General features: G+C 38.6%; 1 protein-coding gene across 1 annotated transcript in view; it reads right to left on the bottom strand.

The window, feature by feature from the left end:
- NOX3 (NADPH oxidase 3) overlaps window positions 1-22,731 on the bottom strand; it is a 38,883-nt gene that overhangs the window by 6,350 nt on the left and 9,802 nt on the right. Inside the window, exons 5-10 of the mRNA XM_039707477.1 lie at window positions 20,951-21,096; window positions 17,691-17,872; window positions 14,822-14,951; window positions 11,526-11,618; window positions 10,266-10,519; window positions 6,638-6,800 (exon numbers count right to left, since the gene is read on the bottom strand). Coding sequence (XP_039563411.1) covers window positions 6,638-6,800; window positions 10,266-10,519; window positions 11,526-11,618; window positions 14,822-14,951; window positions 17,691-17,872; window positions 20,951-21,096 — 968 coding nt within the window. The remainder of the gene's footprint in view (window positions 1-6,637; window positions 6,801-10,265; window positions 10,520-11,525; window positions 11,619-14,821; window positions 14,952-17,690; window positions 17,873-20,950; window positions 21,097-22,731) is intronic.

The raw sequence follows: 22,731 nt of genomic DNA, 5'->3' as shown, positions 1-22,731 counted from the left end.
TATTCCTTTTTAAAAATGTGTTTCATGTTTAATTTGCAACTTCTATTTCTTAGAGAAATCTGAAACTAAATTTACAATTGCCAAAGGGGTAAAATGAACTGCTATCCCATGATCAGTTTTTTATTGTTTGAAACCCTCCTTTCTATCAAAAATTGACACCATTTCTCTCATCCAGATTTCACTAGTTTCACTTTTTATCTTTCTGCTTTGTTGTCTATGGGGTTGGAGAGCCTGTTATCGAAGTTTCATTCTACAGGTAGAAAGTAGAGGATGATCTCAAGTCATCCTATAATTGTGTCTATGGCAAACCAAATCTTCCTAGGATCACTGCCACAGAGAGGCACCCTTTAATAATTTCTGTGGCTTATTTTTCCTACTCTATTATAGTAAATCAAAAACATATCAGAATTTGTTAGTTTTTTTGGTTTTTTTTTTAAAGAAAGAAGCTAATTTATTAATATCTCGGCATAAGGTAATGCTTGCATAGGAGAAAAATCTTTCAAACAAGACTGTTAGTCATTGTCCATATGATGATGAGTTTCTATTTCAAGAGTCCTTCCTCTGGCATCTTCAGCTGGAGCAGTGGGAGTCCACAAGAACGTTTTTCTGCCCAGTTTTTGTAGCCAGCTGGCCCCAGGATCATTGTGACCACTCCTGCATGTGCATGATCTATTGTGATCTGTTGTCTTAACTGTGTAGAAAGCATCTTCTAACTAATTAGCTATTTCTAGAAGGCTGTCCTATGTGACCACTTCTGCAGGAATGGTTTCTGGTGACCATTTGCAAATGTCTTGCCTGTGTACAAGTTAATAAAGTTTGCAATAGGAACTGCCTTAAAACTGATGAAATTCCCTTGTCAGGATCCTATCAGTGCACTGAAACTCAGTCACTCCTAGGCCAGTCAGGAACTACCTTAGGGAGTCTTCAGCACCATCATGATTTTCCAGTTGGAAATCTCCTCTAACAATGCTGTGCTGTTTAGAGGATTGGGACCAGTCCATGCCCTGGTTTCAGCTCAGTGCCTCGTATGAAGCCAATAAAGGTGTGGAGACAAGTCACCTGTGAGTTCCTGTATTACCCAGAGGATGAATGTCTGAAATTCCCAGGCTGTCTGTCCAGTAACTACCCTGGTGGCAATCTGAAGCACAATTACAAGATAAATCTGATTGCAATTCTTATTATTCAAATTCTGTAGCTCTTGCCACACACTCTACCATTACTTTGACCAGATGGTGCCGAACCTCAAATGGGCCTCTGCAGGCTGCGTATTTTCATAATTTATCCGAAGAAGAAATTCACAAACATGGAAGAAGTCTAAAAAGACACAGTTTCAGATGTGAAAGGAACAGCAGGAAGGACAATGTATAACTTAATAAAAACGGAATGACTGGAACTTATTTTATTGTGACTGGGATTTTTATTTTGTTGCAAAATCCTTTAGCTTTCTCCAACCCATCTCCTTCTCTGCTCACCAGCCCCTCTGTCAATTATTGTACTGCAATATCAAAGGTGATCTGGAAGGTATGTTCCCAAGGCAATCATTAAGTCTCTTCCACAGGATCAATGAGGTAAAAATGTGTATTGGACACTTCTGAAATGAAAAACCAGAGAAAGAAACCAGAAAGCTATAAAGAGATTTCCCAAAGATCTAATATACTAGGTTGTCAGACTTCTGGTAAGGTGGTGGGAGAAAAATGTGGTAATACCATGCTTCAGTGGAGATTTGGTGAAAGACACTAACAGTAATTTGAGATGTTTCCTAGATCTGAGTGTACTGTAAGAGACCATCTGTGGTTTATGTAAGAAATATAAATGATGTATGATCCCAGAAACAGAGATAAGGCATTCAGGGTTAAGTAGGGTATTTTTACAGCCCAAGAATAAGACTGTCTGTGGAACTTTAGTACTAACCATCTTGGCTGTTTGCTTTTTCCCCTTCTGTCTCAATATTTTGCCTTAAATATGACCTTATTGCTGCTCTATGGAGGGGAGTTGCTGCTGATTTACCCTGGCATAGGTTATGAGGAAAAAGCAAGTCCACTGATGTTATAGAATTTCATATTTGTGGCCAACAACAACATTATTTTAAATTACCAAAACTAGGCAAGGTTTATAGCCTTAACCTGTATGTAGCTTTTTTGTGTCTGAGTCCTAAAGTCCTGCCCACTTGTTCTATATACTCAGCACCTCGAAAATCAGCCCACTGAGTGCTGTCAGTCTGTATCACACCATAGCTGTTGATTTGTAGTGAGAAATTTCTTCCCCCAGACTCTACTTGATCATCTTATTTCTCAAGTTTTTTCAGCAGTTCATTTTATGGAAATGTATATTTAGTACATGTGTGTGGAGACAAGATATTGTGTGTTTCTAAATGAGTAAAGAAATGTTCATGGGGTAGCAACTGGGAGCATGTGGGCAGGACTGGGAGATAAGCACATTCAGGGAAGGAGGAAGACAAGCTAGCCAATGAGTTGAGACAATACAGTCTTCAAACTGGGGAACTGGTTTCCAGAACAGCAGACTATGCATCTTGAAGGAATGCTTTTAGCTGTCACAGGAACAGCCAGTCCAACTGATTGGAACAAGCCACCTCTGGCACACTCCTCTAAGCAAAGGATGAAGCTTTCTGAAGCTGCAAAAATTCCTTAAGCTCATCCCGCGGCACCCATTGCATTGCCTCTGATTTTCACGTTAAGAGGTGGCAGGCATTTGGTGATGAAGAAAGACTGTCATTATTAGAAGAAGTATTTTTGGCTGCGATTATAATCTTAGAAAGAAAAGAGATAGTGAAGAAGTATGGCCTATGGGTAAAAGGAATTAGTTTCCCTTGGATCAAAGAGCACTTCTAGTCTAATATGTTAAAATAAATGGTGTTTACAAAGAAGTCTTCCTTTCTTTACACTGGCTGCCCATAGCATAGCACAACATATTACATATATAATTAAAATACAATAAATGCACAAAAAATTAATCCTTATTAAAACAGTAGAATAAAGTAGCTCCAGTGCATTTATATAATTAAAAATTATTTTGAATCCTGGTTTTTTTTCTTGTAAGCCTCATACTATTAACTGACTGCAATTATTTAGGACCCTTAAAAATCTGGTTTAGATTTATGTTTCATTAGTCTCCACCCACCCTACTGCCATCAATTCCATTTATCAGCTTGATGGCTTTCCCAAGTAAACTGTCTTAAATTTTCCAAGTGCTCTTTTTGCAAATTGAGTTAGATACAGTATTGCTATTAATCAGATGAAAGCAGGGGTTTGAATAGTTGCTTATTTCTGTAATGCTCTTGCAATTCATGGATATTTATCCTTCAGTTTCCCACATCCTGTATTTTGTACAACGGACTAGAGCAAGAGCTGTGTTACCTCTTTCCTGTAAGGTGAAAGAACATTCTTTGTAAATCAGTTTCCATTACAAGGAAAGTCATTAATAATTATCTGTTGATGAGCATCCATCTGTTTCTCCCTGCTCCCTGAGGGCAGAGTTGGAGCTGCAGCTCTGGGCAAAGCCAGCTTTTCACTAAAGGGGTGTCCAAGGAGGACACTCCTCTTCCCTGACTCTTGCCACTCTCTCCTGGGCATGAATATCCCTGCAAAAACCTCTTACACCTGCAGGTGAGCACCTCCCTGCAAGCCTCCAGTCCTTCATGCTCTTGGGTATACTCCATTACCTGGGGGCTGTAGCATACAAAAACAAACAAACAGACAAAAATCAGAGGTCATGCAAGAGGTGGTGATTTGGCAGCCTACAGGAGGGACTGACTTAGGGTGGCAGCAAACAGCCTTTCCCATAAATGCATGACAAGGTTCAAAACCATATTCCTAAATTTGAAGCAAAAAGCTTAAACAGTTATCAAAAAAATTAGAAACATGGTTGCATTTGACAGAAGAAAGAACCTAGGTTTTTAGGTCTTCAAGACAAGATTTTTGTGTGGGACTGGAGGCTGGGGCAGATATTTTCCTCAGGTGTGGAAGTCAGTCCCAAAGCAAATGGAAAAGGCTGAAAAGGCTCTCAGTATGTAGCTGAACTGCCACAACATGCTATGGTTGTTTAAGGTATACATGGATTCAAAAAACAATTAGACTACTTCATGGAAGAAAAAGCCACAAAGGGATATTAAAGACAGAAGTACAGCTCTTGTATCAAGGGGTTGCTCAGCTATGAGTCACTCAATGGTGAGAAAGTGTCCTGTAAAAACCAATCACCTTCTGATTTTTCTGGTCTGTATACTTTTCTCTAGGTGTTCCTGAAGAGCCACCATTGGAGACAGGATATGGGGCTACAAGAATATTTGGTGTTACTCAGAAGGACCTTTCTTATGTCTTTTGTAAGGAAGAGAAAGTGAATGTTTGCTAACGCTAGAATCTGATGGCTCACTACATTTTTATCAATTTCAGTAGCAATTTATCTGAAAAATGAGACCACTAATGTGAAAAAAAAAAATTGTATTATGCATAACTAAAGCCAGTAGAAACTTTCCAGCCATGCCTGGTAGTACATGCGAAAAATGATGGGGAAATGAGGGCTCTAAGGCTATTTAATTGTGAAGAATCAATTAGATAAATATATACTCTTTTTGATTTGTTGGCTTTTTTAAATTATACAGCTGCAGACATTACAGAAACTATGAGTATTTATATCTCAACCATATGTGGGCAACACTAAGAAATATTAGTTCAATAACTGTAATGATAGCTGTACTCAAATCAAAATGAACTTGTTAAAAAAAAGAAAAACCTCTTATTTATTTCCTTAATAGACATTTCTATGGTACTCATCATGGCAAAAAGAGAGTGCTGAATACTTTGAGGAAGATTAAATTATTTGTAATTATACCACAAGTGGAAGCTTTTAACCAATGGAAAAAAAAAAAAGTGGAGCTACCCTGAGATTAATCGCTCTCACTGAAATGACTGCTAAATTTTTCTCAGTAATGCTGTGAACTTCCCCATGACCTTTCATCCACACTTTCAAAATATTTTACAAGCACTGATGAAATTAAGCCTCATAACACCTGTGAAAAATAAACATCACTATTCCCACTGCACCAATAAGGAAGCCAAGATACAAAGAAAAGACAAGTAGAAATCCTGATAATTTTGTATTTCACAAGAATTCAGAAAAACTATAGAAAACTGTAGAAAAAAATTTTCCATAGCAGAAAACTGTGGCAGAATGCACGATGCATTTATCTTTGCAGGCACACTTAGCCAAAATTCTCCCTGATTCTCCCTATGAATGAACACCCTCAAGTGTTCTATTGATGCATAGTTAAATTCTGTTCTTTTCCCCTTAAGACAGCAGCAGTGACAATAATAACAACAACACTTTTACTTGTATACATGTAGAATATACATAATCCACATATATAAAGTTTGTATGCATATGCGTAGCTCTCCTTCCAGTGAAAAAGATCATCCCGGTACAATCGCAGTGTTTGCAAATACACTTCTTTTCTCAAATAGCATGTATTTCCATTTTTATTTCCCTCCCTTCTCGGTGCTTTTTCTGCCTCAAAGATCCCCCCTGGCAATTTGAACCTGTCCTCGACTCCTCAGTTTCTAAAAATCCCAGATGCTTTTTCAGTGGCAGCTCGTCATTAAGATGCCAGTTTTAACACTCTCTCATTTAAAAAGATCAGCCCCTTGGTCCTGCAATCAGCTCCATATGTATTGACCCTTTCAGAGATCTGTCCCTTCCAATGCAATTTCAACATTTGTCCTTAAATGTGAAATGTTGAACAGTTCCTGATTCAGCTTTTAAACTGGAAAATGGCCTAAAAGCTATAAGGTCCACAAGCTACCACTTGCCATGATGGATGTGGGAGAGAATGTTTAATGCTGATTTTTTTTTCGATGCTACCTTCTTGCCCTCACCCCACTTCACCTAGTATCTCTTCCTCACCTATAGTCCCCAGTGCAGCCTCACATGCCATTAGCAGAAGGTATATAACAGGTTAGAAAATTAAGAGTATGTTAATTAATTTTGTGCCATCTTTACCTTATAGATCTGAACATATTTTTCCAACAAAATAATTAAAGTGGTTCGAGGGAGTAATATGCATCTTGATATATGCATCTCATCTGGAGCTTAAATGCCTTTTATATTCCTTCTGTGCTGGTTAATATCCCAACTTTGCAATGTGAGAAAAGCAGCAAATGGTTGCTGAATGCAGCCTTCTGGACCAGGACGTGCTGCTGAAGGACCCTTGTGAAACTTGCACCTGGACAAAGAGCAAGTGCTGCCCTTCGCTTCTGATTGAGATGACATTGCAGGATTTATTTCGCATAAAAAAGAGGCTAAGTTTCTCTTGTAGCTCCCTAATTATCTGTCTAGCTGCAAAAAACGTTCCACAGTTATCTCCATTTTGCTATTGAAAATCTGATCCTTCAAATTTTACTAAAAACTTTGCAGCTTGGGCTACTATCTTTCTTGGGGAATGACAGTGAGTTCAGGAGACTTCATCCCACAACAGTTCCTAAGGCAACTGGAAAGGGAGTGACTACTTCTCAGAGCAAGTTAAAAAGGCTCACTCAAGTGAGACTCTAGCTTTGAATTGCCTCTCTCCCCTGGCAAAGTAGGCTCACTTGTGGAACTTTTTAATGAAGCAATAAACTTTTCCACCTACCTTCTGCAGTGCCAGTACTGTGTTAGGGTTGCGGCATTTGTACCAAATGGATTTTAAAATAGAGGCAAATGGTGTGACTCCAATTCCTGCTGCAATGCACACACTGACTCGGTAGTGGAAGATGTCTGTGGTTGCAGATCCATATGGTCCATCCACAGCCAGTCTACAGCAAAAAAACATTTAGTTAGGAGTCAACAACGCATAAAGTGGCAGAAAGGTTAACATTTGTTGGGTTACACATTGTCAAAACTGAGTTTCTGTTAAAATGAAAGAGAAAATACATGTCTAAGGCAGCACATAAATTGCCCATACAAATACATTTAATTTTCAGTGAGTGCCACTTAATAACAAAGCAACTGGCTTTTCTGAAATGAGAGAACAAGAGCACCCATGTGGATTTGGGGCCTGGCCATCTATTTAAGCATGCAATTGCAATTTTCTGGCTTTCTAAAATGTGATTAGTCATATAATTACATGTCCAAATTTAGCTGTGGAATTTGCATATTTAATTATGAATTACTGAAAAGCATCCTGTTTTAGAGCTTTATTTGTTATATTGTACACATCAAAGTAAAGAGGAACAGATTATATTAATCATTTTTAGAAGTTCTGTATTCGAGTTAAAGTAATAAAAGAGAAGGCAAGAAAAAGGTCATCATGTGCAAGAGAACTACTATTTTCTCAGCTCTTTCTGAAAAAGCAAAATACAATTCAGGAATACATTTTTGGCATAATACTGTACTTAGTATCTGATGTAAAGGCAAAAATGTGTAAGGAGACATGTTTGTTGATATTACTGCCTCCTGTAGTCAATGTTGTTGATGCCAAGAAATTAATTTTGGTCAAAATTAGAGATGATAAAGATTGTTGAATAATCAGATTCATTCCTTTAGCTACATGAAACATAAATACACACAGTACTTTGGAGTGCTCTTTCCAGCCCTATCTTTATACAACATGCATGCTGGGAAGATGGTTTCACCAACACCCAGTCCTTAGGAAAAAACAAAATTTTTTTCTTCCTTTTAGATTTTCTGTTGTTTTGTGCTCTTTACTGCATTAATCTTCCTTAAAATTTATCCTTAAATAGTACAAACAAATAGGCACAGATAATTAAAATGAAGTGTCTTAACAGGAAGAGAAAGGGGGATTCACAAGCAATGTTACACGCAAATATAGGGACACATTGTATCTCAAAACCCATTGCTACTTTTTTAAAAGTCCTAACAAATATTCACCATTTTATTTCAATATTCAAAATGCCCTGCAAGTGCAGTAGCAAACAAAACAGCTAGTCTGGCATAGTTGCTAGAAATCTGACCCAAGACATAATGATTTTTTAAAGTATGTACAATTATTTAGATTATTGTCCAGCCCAGTATTTTTGAGCACTCAAAAATTCCTGTAAAATATGGTTAATTTATGGTATATAACTACAGTGCCTAAGAGCAGCTTTCAGATAAGCCTTCTATGTAGTTCAATGTGAGGCTGGAAGCAATTCTCATTGTTGTCAGTAGATTGAGAAAAAATTGATCTGGAAGAAATTTCAAGGATTCTCTAGTCTGTTGCTGTGCTATAAGACAGGTTCAATTATTTCTGAATCATCCCTTGAAGAGATTTGTCTTGTCAGTCTGCTCCTAAATCCTCAGGTGACAGAGATCCCATCATTGGTTTGAATGCTTTACTCAGCCACAGCTATACAGCTGAGCCAAATACAAAGCCTCGGAAAAGCGGGGAGGAGAAACAGAAGAAAGAGAAACTGAGCTATGCAACTCATTCATTTGATCTAGATAGAGTGGATGAAGGTAGGAAGACAGTAAACAAACTGCCAAAAAAAAAAAAATTACATTTGGCGAAGACATGTAGAAAATAGGACCATGGACTTTCTTGCTGTGGTTTGGATGGTCCATATTCTTCCTATCCATTTCATTAGAAAAGAAATTAGATATATGGGGAAGGCAGGAGAAATATTTTGTTTTGAAAAAATATCATTAACAGATTCTGTGGTTATTTTTAGAATTTAAGCATTTGCTGATGATTGTGTAGTACTCCTGACTGTGAGAGCAGTTAGATTTTGGGGCAACATATTAAACCAGCAATTAAGTCAGCCAAAATCCTGAAGAGACATAACATAGAACTTAATTATTTTCACATTAATAATCTGTTCTATGGTTTTAGCTCCCAAATTTGTCAGAAATCACAACTGTCTTTGCTACCTATGTTCATATATAATATATGTTCATATATAATATGTATGAACATATTATTTTAATCCTCTTTAAGTAATTAAAAACCACACATTTTATTCTTAACCCTACCTTATTATTCAGTTGCTATATCTTCTGTCTTTTGCACAGTTACTGCTATATGTTATTTTTTAATGTAGTCACCAATTTGGTATATAACTTTAGATATGGAAACTGTGAAAAAGACCTGATTTTTGCTTTATTGCCAGTTTAACTATTGAAATATTCTTTTTAGTATATTGCAAGAAAAAACTGATGGATGTCATTAGGCACACTAATGAGATTAAAAAGAGGAGTGTTTATATACGACAGTACTGTTAATTTCAACCCTGCATTGTGGCAAGCAACGTTTGATAACTTTTTTTCTCTTCCTCATTTTTTGCATTTGCTGTCAATCACTTTGAACAATTTTTGCTCCAGTTCTGCTGAAGTGGCATACTCCTCATTCCATTTGACTTTAACAAAGGCACTGATTTCATTTCTAATTCTTATTAACTGATACAATGCAAGGACTGGACCAGATTTTCCTGTCTGCACCCAACCTCTAATAAAACTGCAGCTCAGTGGTGTCTGTGAGCTTTCCAGGGGGAAATCAGTCCCTGCAGTCCCAGGCCCTACACACTCCACTAGAATTTAAATGATCCTCTGCTGGGCTCTTTGCTGAAAGTCTCCCCTATACCTGTAAGCAGTGCAGAGGTAGAGCTACGTGGTTGGAATCCATTCAGTATAGAGCCAGGTCCCTGGCTGGAGTAAGTCAGGATGGCTCCTTTGACTTCAGAGGAACCCTGCCTAACTGGGAACAGCAGACAAACAACTTTTTGCTTGTATTAAGATGCCCAAAACACATAATTTGAACAAAAATAACCTTTATAAAGTGGAGCAAGGTTTAGAAAATAGAGATGAGGCTGTTGGAAAGAAGTAAGATTTAGGCAGATGTTTGAGGGACCACAAAATATCTAAACAGCTGAAAGGGAAAAACTGGAATTTTGGATATTAAGTGATGGTACCATCAGAGCATAAGCATAGAGGCACAAATCTAGCAGATATCTTCCAGTGTCATTTATTAAACAACCATCTTCCAAAATAGATATCTTTAGGTGTAGATGTAGGTGTTAGAGATCCAGATGGTAGCAACAGAGATAAGGAAATTGATATGGACTTTAAATCTTGGATTAGTCATCACATTCTCTTTGCAGCTTCTGGCCCCAGCTCATGGCTATTTGCTTGTGGTGTTTTTAGCATAATGTTGTATTTTTGAATCCAGAACTACAATCTAATAATGTATCATAAAAAACACATGCAAAATTAATTAAAGTTAACATGTTAACATTTCTTTTTAAATGTAGAAATAACATTTTAAAATATACAGTCTCTAATCAAACCTCGGTAACATCCACAATTCCTTCAGAGCTTTTTCCTCAGCTCCAAAGGCCTTGAAAAGGGCCGCAGTCCAATCCCCGACGAGCCGTATGTGGACACTGAAGTAGTCCTCCTCGGGAGCTGAGGTGAGGGTGAAAGGGTGCCACTCCAGCTGTGACACTGATGGGCACTGTAGAAATATATATTGGCCAGCTCCCATTTTAAAGCCATGTTTCTTCATGTGGAGCTCAAGGACTCCAGAGGAATGTGTCACCACCTAAGGAATGATAAAGGGACAAATTTTATTTTTCATTCAGAAGGGTAAATGTTTTCATTAGGTCACAGATATCCTAACCTGCATGTTGCATTGTTGTTGCCCAATAGCTTGAGAACATGTACAGTATATATTGTGGGACAGCTAGACTTCTGAGTGCAAGATGCAGAGGAAAGGCTGTAACAATTCAACAATTTGTCATTTTTCTTGGTATAACCTGTGCAAAAGTATTTCTTAATTGATTAGATTAATTCCTTAATTCCTAGTTTTGCTGGCATGTAACACTGCTACCTCTGTGGGATTACAAAGAAAAAGGCAAAGAGAGCTTAACTCTAATACACTTTTATAAAGAGTTAATCTCAGTTAAGCAGCAGTTTTGTATGTCACCTGTTATATTCTGAGATTCTCAGATCACAGCCACTCTGTGAAATCAGCAGCAAGACTTATCTTGTTCCCCCCACACAAGGTACTCCTCATCCCTGCCTTGATACACGTGGACTCAGCTGCTTCAATAGCAACATCCTCAATCTGTTCTAGTGTGATTTAAATAGTCCCTTGGGGAAATTGTTACAGTGGTATTAGTGGAGCTTTGACTATATATGCTAACTGATCATATAACCCTTCGTCTCCTTGGAAGACTCCAGATTTCAAAGTAAAAACTGTGTGCTGCTACTGAAGTCAAGGTAGTCTCTGGGATTAACTGCAATGGAACATGGTTTTAGTTCATTAAAAAGGAAGACCACAAACAGATGTTTGTGTTATGGTGGTGTGAGGTCCGGTACTTCATTAATCAAGCTTGGTCCCATATGGAATATTCTTATGGATTTGCTATTGGAATAAATGCAAAATGTAAAATCAATACTTGGCTGAAAACATGGTAATGATTGAAAAGTTGCTGAAGCTAGGAGTGAAAAATGAGGTCCCTAATATAGAGAGGTTACCTAAAAAAAATAAAAAACAATTGACATAATGGGAGTTTTTTTGCTGATATGCGAGCTATGTTACATACCTTTGTAATTATGACTTCCTGTCGAAATCTCCAAAACCTAACAATTCTTTCACAGATGTACAACACCATAGGACTTAAAACCCACTTCCAAGCCTGTAGAAAATTCCATATTAAAAAGCAATGTTTATTTGAATGTCTACAAAAAATACTTTGCTTTTCTGGTTTAAATCAGCAGGTAGCCTAAAATTAAATTACTTGATTTTCTGTGATTTTTGGTTTGTCTTTCTCAAGAGAATATTTGTGTTGCTGTTGTAGCTGTTCTGGCTTTCTTGTGGAATAGACATATGGGACTCCCTCACAAATGCAGTCCAAAAGCAGTGCTAATATCTATCTGTACTCTGGCCAAGAAGAGTCCCTTAAAATGTTTTCCTATTAAAAGGAAAAGCATTAATCTATTTAGATTAATATTATGTATGATTAACATGTATATGTTGTTACATACAGTTGTCATTGGACCTGAAGCTATATAGATGCATACAGTTATACAATATGCATGGGTAGTCTATGGGTAAGTCTATGGGTAAGTCTATTACCCATAGACTTACCTTTATTTTTTTTTTTTTGCCCAAAGTCTAGAGTATTTCAAAGCAGGCAGATAGGAGTAGCTGTTATTGTCAGCTGTGAGTTTTCTGATGGTGCATGAGAAAACATTAAGTCCCAAATAATCAGAGAAATGGGATACATTTCCATTTAATCCATTAGTCAACTCTTTATCAATAAATGAGGGGTTTTTGATCTGGGATACTGAGTTGGTGATACTTTTAAGTATAGCAGATGATTGCTGTGCTTGTACTTGCTAATCCTATGTACTGATCACTGTAACAATCAGAGATACCTGGCTATTCAAGTACACGAGCTCATCATTTCACTGCATTCTGCTGATAGCTAAGATAATTACATATAATTGAATCTTCATGATTAAAAAGAATGGGGTTTTTTCCCCAGGAAGAGATACTATTTTGTTTCCACTTTCATTAATTGTGTCTTCTCCTAGCAAACTGAATACTCCGGCAATCATGTGGCTTTTAAAATTGCCAGAGTAACTTTACTTGCTGAAACATTGACTTTGCTCCACAAGCTGTGTAGCGAGGGTTATAAAGTATCTTTTATGAGAAGCAAGCCATAAAATTATGTGACTTCCGTAGAAAGTGCTAAGAGGATGGAGTGGCAATTTCCCAAGGTTAATTCTTGAAAATTAAATTTAAAAAAAAAGCACAATTTAATAATGGGAAGAAACCAACATAAGCCAGAAGATTCTCATCTAAAGCAGAAACTCAACACATCCATTGTCCCTAAATACTACAGGTGTCTCTGCGCAGTGGGTAATCTCATGTCTTGAATACATTTGCATATATCAAGGCACAATAATGATGAGATCTGTTTTTCCTCCCTTCCATTTGTGCTACCTGTAAATAAAAGCATGTGACAGGAATGATAAGGTTGCAGGCTACCCTGCGCAAGAGTTCAGCTGGGATTTTAAATGTGCCATCACTCCAGTGCAAAGGAGCATTCAATCCAAAATGTCTCTTGGCTGGGTTGGGACAACGGGGCATCCACCATGGGCTCCTAAGCTACACAGCTCCTGGCTGGCTAATCAGGACATCAGTTTCCTTGCCCAAGCAGTGTTTCCTCCTGTAATGAGAATGAACTGAGATGGGGCAGTGATGGCTCAGGCGAGGCTGTGAGGACAAAATCTGGATGCCTCAGGTGCAAGGGAAGTGCTCCGTTGTCCTCAGTAGGAGCCAGGCTGGGCTGCTTCCTACCTGCTGAAATATGGGGCAGGGGAGCAGGTGTGACTGGGAGAGGGCCTCTGTTGTGGTAGCCTTCCCCAGTAGCCATAGCCAGCGTGGTGTGCCCTCTGGTCACTTCACAGTGTCCCAGCCGTGCACAGGCTGTCCCCTCCCTGCTCCAAGGCTGCTCCACCTGCACCAGCCCCTGCCAGTGCTGCACAAGCCTTGCCATGGCTTTTTAGCCTCTGAGTGAATCTGTGCTATCTTCTGTGGTGTCTAGCAGGTATCACACCATAGCACATTACACATCCAGCAAGGCACTGTTCATATAGATGATCTATATGCCATATGGTATTATCACAATTCATTTAAAGTAATGTGACTTTGCAAGTATGGCCCTGGGTAGGCAGGAAAGTGTGACAAAATAGGTTTAACACAGAGAAGTGGAAGTTCTTTCCAGTTAGTTTTATGATAATGAATGTCAAGACATGCTGTTGGAAGCAAGCTTGTGTCTGTATTCATGGTGCGTAGCCATGTATTGATTTTTATGGTGACATTGTAGCTGAAATTTTTAGAGAGGCATTCATTTTCTCATTAATATGCAGGTTGGATAGTGGCTAACAATAGTTTAGTTTAAGAAAAATCTATGTCAGCCATTAAAAGAGCTACCAGACACTGAATGCTAATTTTTCTCCTTTAGGATTTCCTTTGGTATGTTTTTTTCTTTTTGGAAGAAACAACAGAAACTTGCATATGAGCAACCTAAATCTTGAGCTGAAAATGTTAAATGATTTTGTTTGTATGCAAGACATCTGACCTACTGTACAAGTCTGCTACTTAATTGCCCCCTGTGGATTTGCAATCTTGTTCTAGCAAAATCACCCTTCTGTGGGACATTTTTCCTGCCTTTTGCCTTTCCCTTTCATAATTCATTGTTTCAAATTCTCTCCTTTTTACCTAACTTAAGACATCAAGACTGGACAGTATGAACTGTGTACCCCAAAGCAAGGACATTATTTTCTCTCTACCTTATTCTCCTTTGGTATTTAAATTACCCATACTAAAGTACTGTTAGTTAAAATAATGATATTAATTTGCATCCCTAGCTTTACAGGTCTATTTTGTTTTCTGTATCTCTACCCTCGTACAGTTTTCACTTGGAGGCTATCTTTGTGCAATGAGCACATCAAGGATATTAGTGACACTGAATTATTAAAAAAATTGTATACAACAAATCAGAGAGAGTACAATTTTGATATTCATTCAAAGAGAGTGTGTGTTAGTGTTTTCTAACAAAAGGATCTTCGAGAAATAAAAATTGCTGTTAATGACACAAAAATTATATAAAATACACTTCACCTGCACATGTTTACTGATTTCAGAGGAGATTGGGAGCACTATCTTAATGCACAGGGAGAGATCCTGGAACAGGAATGTGAAACTACTCTCTAAACATAACAGTAAGTGCCAGTCACTGGCATACCAGCTCCAGCCCCCTGCTCCCTAAGATTTGGCCTCCCAAGAAAGGACAGTAAGTTAAAAGCAGAAGACAAACATCACTCTTACCACGGGTTTGTTCCCAGAAAACTCTGGCAAAGGGCACTGAGTGGCATTCTCCCATTCCCAGTAGTGATCTTTACAGTAGGTGACATTGTGAAGCAGCAGACTCTGGGGTGTCTGACCTCGGACAAGCTGACTTAAAACAAAAAGGTTCATCAACGATATGCTTCTTTCCAAGGTTTCTTTGTTTCTCTAGGTTTTGCAGTAGTAATGAAATGCCAGTTCTGAGATAAATGAAAGTTTGAGAACTGGCCATTTCATTTCAAACATATTCTGCTCTCATGTTCAAGTTATCTTTCCTTTAGTTTTGCAGTGAATTTTTGACCAAAGGCAAGATGTGTGCTGCAGTATTGGTGCCTGTCAGTGCAGCTGAAATGGAGAGAGCCCTTGCATAGAAAATGTACATTTTACTGTATGTGGCAAAATTTGATTTTCAGGTTCTTTGGAGTAGGCTCTTTGACCTCCTCTGTATTTGAGCATCTGGTAGTGTTTAGTAAAGTGATAAAATTTAATAGTGACAGACCTTCTCTTTCCTTTACTGCTTTCTAAATGCAATTTTAAAAGCTATGAATAAAGTTGGAGGAGTGTAATTAGATGTATACTCTCTAAATATACTAAATTCTAGCTTCCTTATTTCTGGGAATGTTAATTATGTGAATTTTAAAAATATATCAATCCTGACTGTTCAGTTTAAATGTGTCCCACCTAGTGTTGATTATGGGTAGAGAAGGAAGATTTTTATGGGGAAACCCTGTTTATTTCATGTTGTTTCTCTGAATTTTCCCTTCCACATTTAGTTTGGCTCTGCCACCTGTTCAGACAGAAAGAAAAGGAGTTAGTTTTGAGTGAGGTTTGTCTAGCCACCTGGGAAGGAGGAAGAAGTGGAAGGGGGTTGAAACCTTGGGGTTTGACTCTTTTTCAATAGCAGAGGTGTTCTGGAGCAGGAGGAAGCTCTGTTGCAGTGCACTCCCAGCCTGGAGAGAGCAGAATGCTCATTGAATGGTATTGACAGGGCTCTTCAGCCAGTGCCCCAGTTCTGGGGCAGTCTCTGGCTGAGTAGTGCTGGTCAGCTGGCTAGACAGAGGGAGCTTATAAAGCTGGAGGTTTTAAAGGGTTCATTATAGTTTGAATTTAGATTCTAAAAGTTTTGCCAGAGAGGGAAGGGGCATTTTAATCAGGCCAGGATAAAGTCTATAGTGTTTGCTTGCAATTCTGCCTCTGTAAAATGAGACTAATTAATTGGGCCAACTTCAGGAACACTCAAAGCCAAACTGGATGCGGCAACTCTCAAACCACAAGGAAAGAGGTGGGGGAAGTAACACACCACAAACCATTGTGCTGGCCTGTTCCCTTCCTCATGAAGAGGCATCCCTGTACCTCCAGAGAACAGGCATGTGCACACGCTGCTGTGGGCTAGGAAGTTCCACTGCCAAAGAATCGTGGTCTGTACGTACTTTAGTGGTGGGCAATAGCATCTGAATATTTTATGAAATGGACATAAAAAGTGTATTATGATCACAAGGACAGGCTGATAGGGTTTTTAGCAACCGGGTCTAGTGGGAGGTGTCCCTTCCCATGGCAGGGGGGTGGAACTAGATGGTCATTAATGTTCTTTCCAACAAATATGATTCTGTGATTCCGTGAACACCAAATGACTGTCCTCGGATCTGAAAAGCTTAACTACAGCTTGTGGCCATGTGCACACAACCTAGCCAGTAGGAAAACATCTATAGAGCAAAGCAATCTTTGTTGAGGGCCCTTCACATGACATGACTGAGGGCTACCTAGGGCTCAGGACTGGGTCTGGCTTGGTTCTATAAATGGATCACTTGTTAGCTCTTGGAACACAGCAATGTGTTTCTGTGAGTGTATTTCCACCCCAAACACAGGGTTGTGCAGCCCAGGGACTGTACCATGGTATGAGCCAAATCCAGGGGGTAAGGAAGAGCATCAGATTTGCCTCAAAACTGCACTCCCTGAATTAAAATGTAGATTACCATGAATGCTATCACACAGAGATGAGAAAAGGAAGTGGAGGATAGCACACAAGGGAGAAGCTAATGATGCCAGTGGAGCTGGAAACAGAAGATGGAAATGTTTCCAGCTCTATAAGCACCTTGCTGCTCTCACTCTGCATTGACAGAAGATTTATTACTTCCTGAGCTTCTCAGGGAAGGTCCCATGCATCTTCTGTCCCTCACTGTAGGAACCAGAGTTCTCTACTAAGAGGACAGACCTTTCTTTTGTGCTGAGGAACAGGGAGAGAAACAGCAATCAGGCAGTCATCTCTGTCCATAAAAGTCATCTGGCTGGGCTAGTCATAAGCCTGACTTTTTTGTTACTGTAGTCATTTAAACCTGGTTTGTAGTAAAGTACCTAGCACTGCTACACAGTATGTCTGTATGGTGAGGAAATTTGGGGTTCTGGTCCTTGCAGAGAAAGGTCAAAATCACTTTACATTTATGGCACAGAGACACCTACCATAGGGTAGGTGACATGCTGAAAGCTTCTCAAGCTTCTACAAGGTCTCTTGAAAAATGCTTTACAAGAGCTATGAGCGTAAGGTCTATCCCTTACTAATTTGAAAACCACAAAGTTTTGATTCCTGATCTGTAATGTCCCCAGTTCCCAAGCATGAAAGTTCATTCATTGATAAGGTGCAGGTTGTAAGATGGTAGAAGAGTGGCTGAATAAACTGAATGATACTTTAATTCCTTAGAAAAGTGATGTATTTTAATTTCAGAATGTTTTCATTTTGTAATCTCACCAAAGATCCCAGCAGTTTGTTAGCAGAAAAGAATGGGATTGTAGATTTGGATGATGTTTAATCTCAAACTGTGTACATATACCCCATGTAGTTTACACAAACACTTACCCCATACCATGGATTATTAAACCAGTGAAGAAAACCACAAAGAGGTGGTGGGTGTACCAGAAAACCTCATAGCATGACCTTCTGATGAGCTCTGTGGATGAAGTCATGATCAGAATTAAAGCCACAGTTATCACAACTCCAGTTATTCCAGCTACTGTGGTCAGTACTTGTCCTGTTGTGTTCTAGAATAAGAATACATCATTAGTATTAGTAGTTCTGTTCTGTTGTTATTGTTGTAGTTCTGTTATTTTTATTACTATTTCTGTTACTTTTATTATTGTTACTGTTTCTGCTATTATACATGAAGCCAAAATCTTCAGCATACGAACCAAACCAGAACAAGACATGGAGGCAAGGCAATCCTTCATTTTACTACAGAATGGCATTGAAAGTCTTCCTTCTGCTCCGTTTCTACTCAGGCATATTCCAAACATATATTTAAATATATGCTGCCACTTACTTGTTTCAGGAATTGAAAGAAAGAAATTAGACAGTCTCATTTGTGCTTTGATAAATTTTACTTACTTACACACTTAATGAAAGTGTGCTGCAAATAAAGAAAAATTATTGGAGAAATGAGAAGATTAAACCTAGAAGTCTAATAAAGAAAACTGCACTAGAGACCAGCTTATTTTTGTGAAGTGATAATGTGAGGTGCTAAAACACCTGCAACTGTAAAGGTGTGGAACTCTTTTGTGCTTTCTTCAAAGTTTGTGGGGCTGTAGAAGCCCTGAAATGGTACACAAAGATGGCATACTCTCATTTACCTAAAAAAATATATTTTGTTTACCTGTTCCTTACATTTATTTGGAGATACACTACATAATACTTTAGTTACTTGGGTTACTTGGGTTTATTTTTTGAAATACATATTTATATTAACATTTTTATACTTGTCAATGACAAAACATTAATATGCTGGGCTGGAACATGTTCCTTCTTGTTCATGACTCACAGATGTCAGCACAGGTCTGGTGTATCTGTCTAAACCCACCAAAATAAACTGAAGTGAGAATGAAGATGTATTTTGAACACAACTGTCAGATGTTGATTGCAGTTATAAAGTGCAAATCGTGAAGAACAGCAGTAAAAATCTCAACACAAGACAAGAATCAAGCTAAATACGCCATCAGAGTGTAAATGAAGTCCCCATTTGGCCTCCAAAGCATGTATATCTGTTTTTCCAGTGCTGATGCACAGGAATGAAGAGCTCAGCACATCTTCTGGATCCTGATTTGGTTCTATAGCTTAATACACTAGGATTTAAAAAAAACAACCCTCTATTGTATTTGTAAAGTGCACTCATTTGATATGGAAATCCTAGAGGTGATAAAATTCCACAATGCCATTTTTACAGTCACTTTTTACAGTAAAATCATCCTTTCAAATGCTCCCACTTGACAGCAAACAGTGTATTTTCAAATGGGTACCTGTGAAGAGCATGTTCAGATCCTGTTACATATTAACAGGATTGATCTAGGTGATATTTTGAACATTTCCACTACAGTGGCTAGTTTGGATATTGAGATGAAAAACAGCAAAATGTCAAAGACAGTACATTGCTTCAATGGCAGTAGGATAACACTGAAAAGAAAGCCTGAATTGTTGATCTCAGAACTTTCTTCTCTGAAGTTAGAAACAATCTTTTGTTTGCTTCCGTTCATAATTTATTAATTCTGAGTTTAGCTACTGAGACACAAGTGAGTGATAAAAGAAATATAAATATTAGAGGTTAGAGTAAAATCTAGGCTGCAAATTGAAAGGTAATTGTGGAGTGTATTGCTGTGAGAAATCTGAGAAAGAATCTCAAAATATTCTAACCTTCTTCCTCAAGGGTATGTAGGATCTTAATGCTAATTAGAGGCCTACCTCACATTTATATTACTATGGTAATGCTTAGTGGGGGAAAAAAAATGCTTACTGAATGATGGTAAGTTCCTGTTCAGAGCTGGGAGCTTTGTTCTGCTCGGGAGATCACCTCATGGCCAGGCAATGGAAGTGGTCACTGGGTGTACTGAAAGACTGGGAAGCTTGAGCCCTTGGCTTGCTGTCCTGTTCTGATAAACCTGACTGCTTTGTCAACACAAACATGAAGACTTTTGCATTCATACCACTGACTGCATCGATTTGCTTGATTTTCTTCAAATTTGAAATTGTTTGCTTGTTTATTTTAAAAGATGAAAACCCCATGCTATCTAAACTGGAAAGGAAGGAAGAAAAAGCAGACAAGCACTGTTGGATCCTATCAATGGCTGTCCAGCCATCTTCTCACTTGGGTTCTTGTTTCAGTGGGGCACATTACTATTCAAAAGTGCACCAATCCATGGTGTTCAGGCAGTCCTTATTTCACGCTGACTGTGTGGGCATTTTCTAAAGAGCAGAATAATATGCATAGGAGTCTCACCAAGGCCATTTCAGCCCTGGCATATGTAACTATGAAATAGGATACACAAGGAAACATCTAGCATAAATGTGATGTGTGCTGTAACAGAATACAGGGAAAAAAAGCTGATTAAATTTTGCATGGTTTGCATGCCTTCTCTGCATGCTCAGCTTTTCTTTATGTTATGAATATTATAAGGGAGAGCTTAAAATGATGTGGGTTATACAAGAAAGTGGGCAGGGGGTACAGTCACTTTTTTCCCCAAAACAAGCAGAACCATTTATGGGTTGAGGATTCTATATCTCTGTTGGTTTCTGAAGAGGACACAGCAGCTCTAGATTCCCCCTGCACTGCTTCCTGTGTGCAGCAACCCCATCAATGGTTTTGAAGGTGTTCTTCCCTGAGCAGCCACACTCCACACATAACGAAGCAGGATCAGTCCCCAGATCAGGAAGCTGCTGCACAATCGTGGGGAGAGACAAACAGCAAATGAGAAAGAAATATTGTGATGTGCTATTGCTCTTTAGTTGTTTTTCTTTCTGAAAAGAAGTTGTGCTTGTTCCATGTATTGATAGTTTAGTTTTGGGGGTTTTAAAATTCTTTGCAGGTTTATTTAATTGCCTACTCTTCACAACACTCCTTATCCTCCCCCCACCAGCTGTCTCCTGACAAACTAATTAAAATACTATAGACATTTCTTTGAGCTTAGTAACCTGAAAATTGCAGCTCTGAATAAGTGTTTTCAGCTGAAATTGAGGTTAACCTTTGGCAGCACCTTCTCGCTCTGGTTAAAAGGCTTTGAAATACAGTTTTACCAGCAATAGAATCCACAGAGGAAACCTTTTTAGATGAGGAAACCTAAAAAGTGACATCTTACTGTTTCATAGGTCCTGATTGGGTTCAAGTAGCTTTCATTTGGGCTCTTGCCAAGACCAGAAAGTTTGTTCCGTAACTCGCCAGCTTCTTTTGACTGGCTGGAATGATACCGCTCGATGTTGATGGAGTGGGCAACAATGTGGATGGCTGCAGGAGAGAAAGAGTGGTGTGAAATTACAGGCACACTTGTATGTGCCCACAGTGCCAGAAGGAACTTCATTATGCACACTGTGAACTATTTGAAAAGCTCAGGCGCAAATTGAGAGTTTTGCATGGATTAAGCTGACAATAAAAAGAGAATTTTATCAACTGCATGTCTAATATGAAGCGACTGCTTCACAGTAGAGAGGGTAGGAACTGCAGCAAGCTCACCTCCCAGTTTACAGTCAAGTGCCTTGCAGTCTCCAGTGTCATCAAAGGAGGACATCTTGAGAGTTGATATAAAAGTGTATGCCTCTGCCTTTAAATTGTTCAAAATTAGGTAAACTCATTAAAATTCCTATTTTTAGTTAACATACTCAGATGTGCCATGGTTTACCCTTGCTGTACAGGACACTAAATTGACTGGTTTAGGCATGGACCAGTTTGCAACATGCACTAGAAATGCTTTCAAAATCTGTCCCCTATTAACAAATACCTGTAGTATTACTTTGTGCAGGTTGAGCCTGAGAAAGCCACAGGAGCAATGATTTAAAGGGAGAAGAGAAAGTCGCAGTGTTAGATCTGATTTGTCCTGAGTATCATATATCGCCTCTACTTCTGGCCTGCCCCCAAAAGGTATATGGAATGGTCAGTTTAGCAAAATGTCTTTGATTTAAGCAAGAAAAACCCCTGTAACTATTTTCTTGGGTGGAAATAGTATAATTTCAAGAGTGGAAAAGGAAGGACTTTATTACTGGCTTACATAGATAAAGTTGTAATCAAGCTAGGTGCAGAGTTTCATTTTTCAATATGAGAGACTCTCAAATCCATTACATGCAAGTTGTAATTAATGCAACATATTAAATGCCAAAGGATGAAAAAATGACAATGAAAGATAATTATATGTTTACAGCACAGCTATTTCTAGTTTTTATAATTAGCTTCCTGTTATCATCTCTCCTTCAGTGGTTATCTGTTTCTGTCCCTGACCATTTAAAAAACCTTTCTAAAAGGCAGTATTTGTAGTAAACCAAATATGATCTTCTTCCCTGAAAAATAGTCTCAAAAATACTTCTCTCCTCTCCTCTCCTCTCCTCTCCTCTCCTCTTTTCCTTCTTTCCTTTTCTTTCCTTTCCTTTTCTTTCCTTTTCTTTCTTTTTCTTTCCTTTTTCTCCCCTTTTTTTAAATTGTGACTACGTGGATGAAAAGAATATTTTACTATACTAGTCGCTGTTTAATCATAGATGTAAACACAGGACTAAATGCATAAGGACCTTGGCATTGTTGGCCATTTATGAGCCTAGCCACTTAGTGGGCTCACTCACTCCACATGCTGGAGTCCACCTGGAGATGTCTGTGTCATGTGGGAGCACGAGTTCAAGTAAGATGCTGGCCATGGAAATGTTCAAATCAGCCAGTGCAAGAAGATAAAACATTCCACCCAACAGTAAATTATCCCATGTGTCCACGCTGGAGAGAGGCTATTTTCACTCTGTACTTCTGAGGTGATACTTCTAGAGCAGTAGATGTACTGTGGTTGGTTGATTGTCAGGATGCACTTCATTCAAAATGTAATGTTAACTTAGGGGCTCCCCCCACCACTTCTTGACACCTCATTGCCTCATGCTTAGATATTCACTG

The sequence above is a fragment of the Passer montanus genome, unplaced genomic scaffold, assembly GCF_014805655.1.
Source record: "Passer montanus isolate IOZ18808 unplaced genomic scaffold, ASM1480565v1 scaffold2, whole genome shotgun sequence".
Classification (NCBI taxonomy): domain Eukaryota; kingdom Metazoa; phylum Chordata; class Aves; order Passeriformes; family Passeridae; genus Passer; species Passer montanus.
The sequence above is the reverse complement of the archived record's forward strand: the minus strand, read 5'-3'. Positions and strand labels throughout refer to the sequence as shown.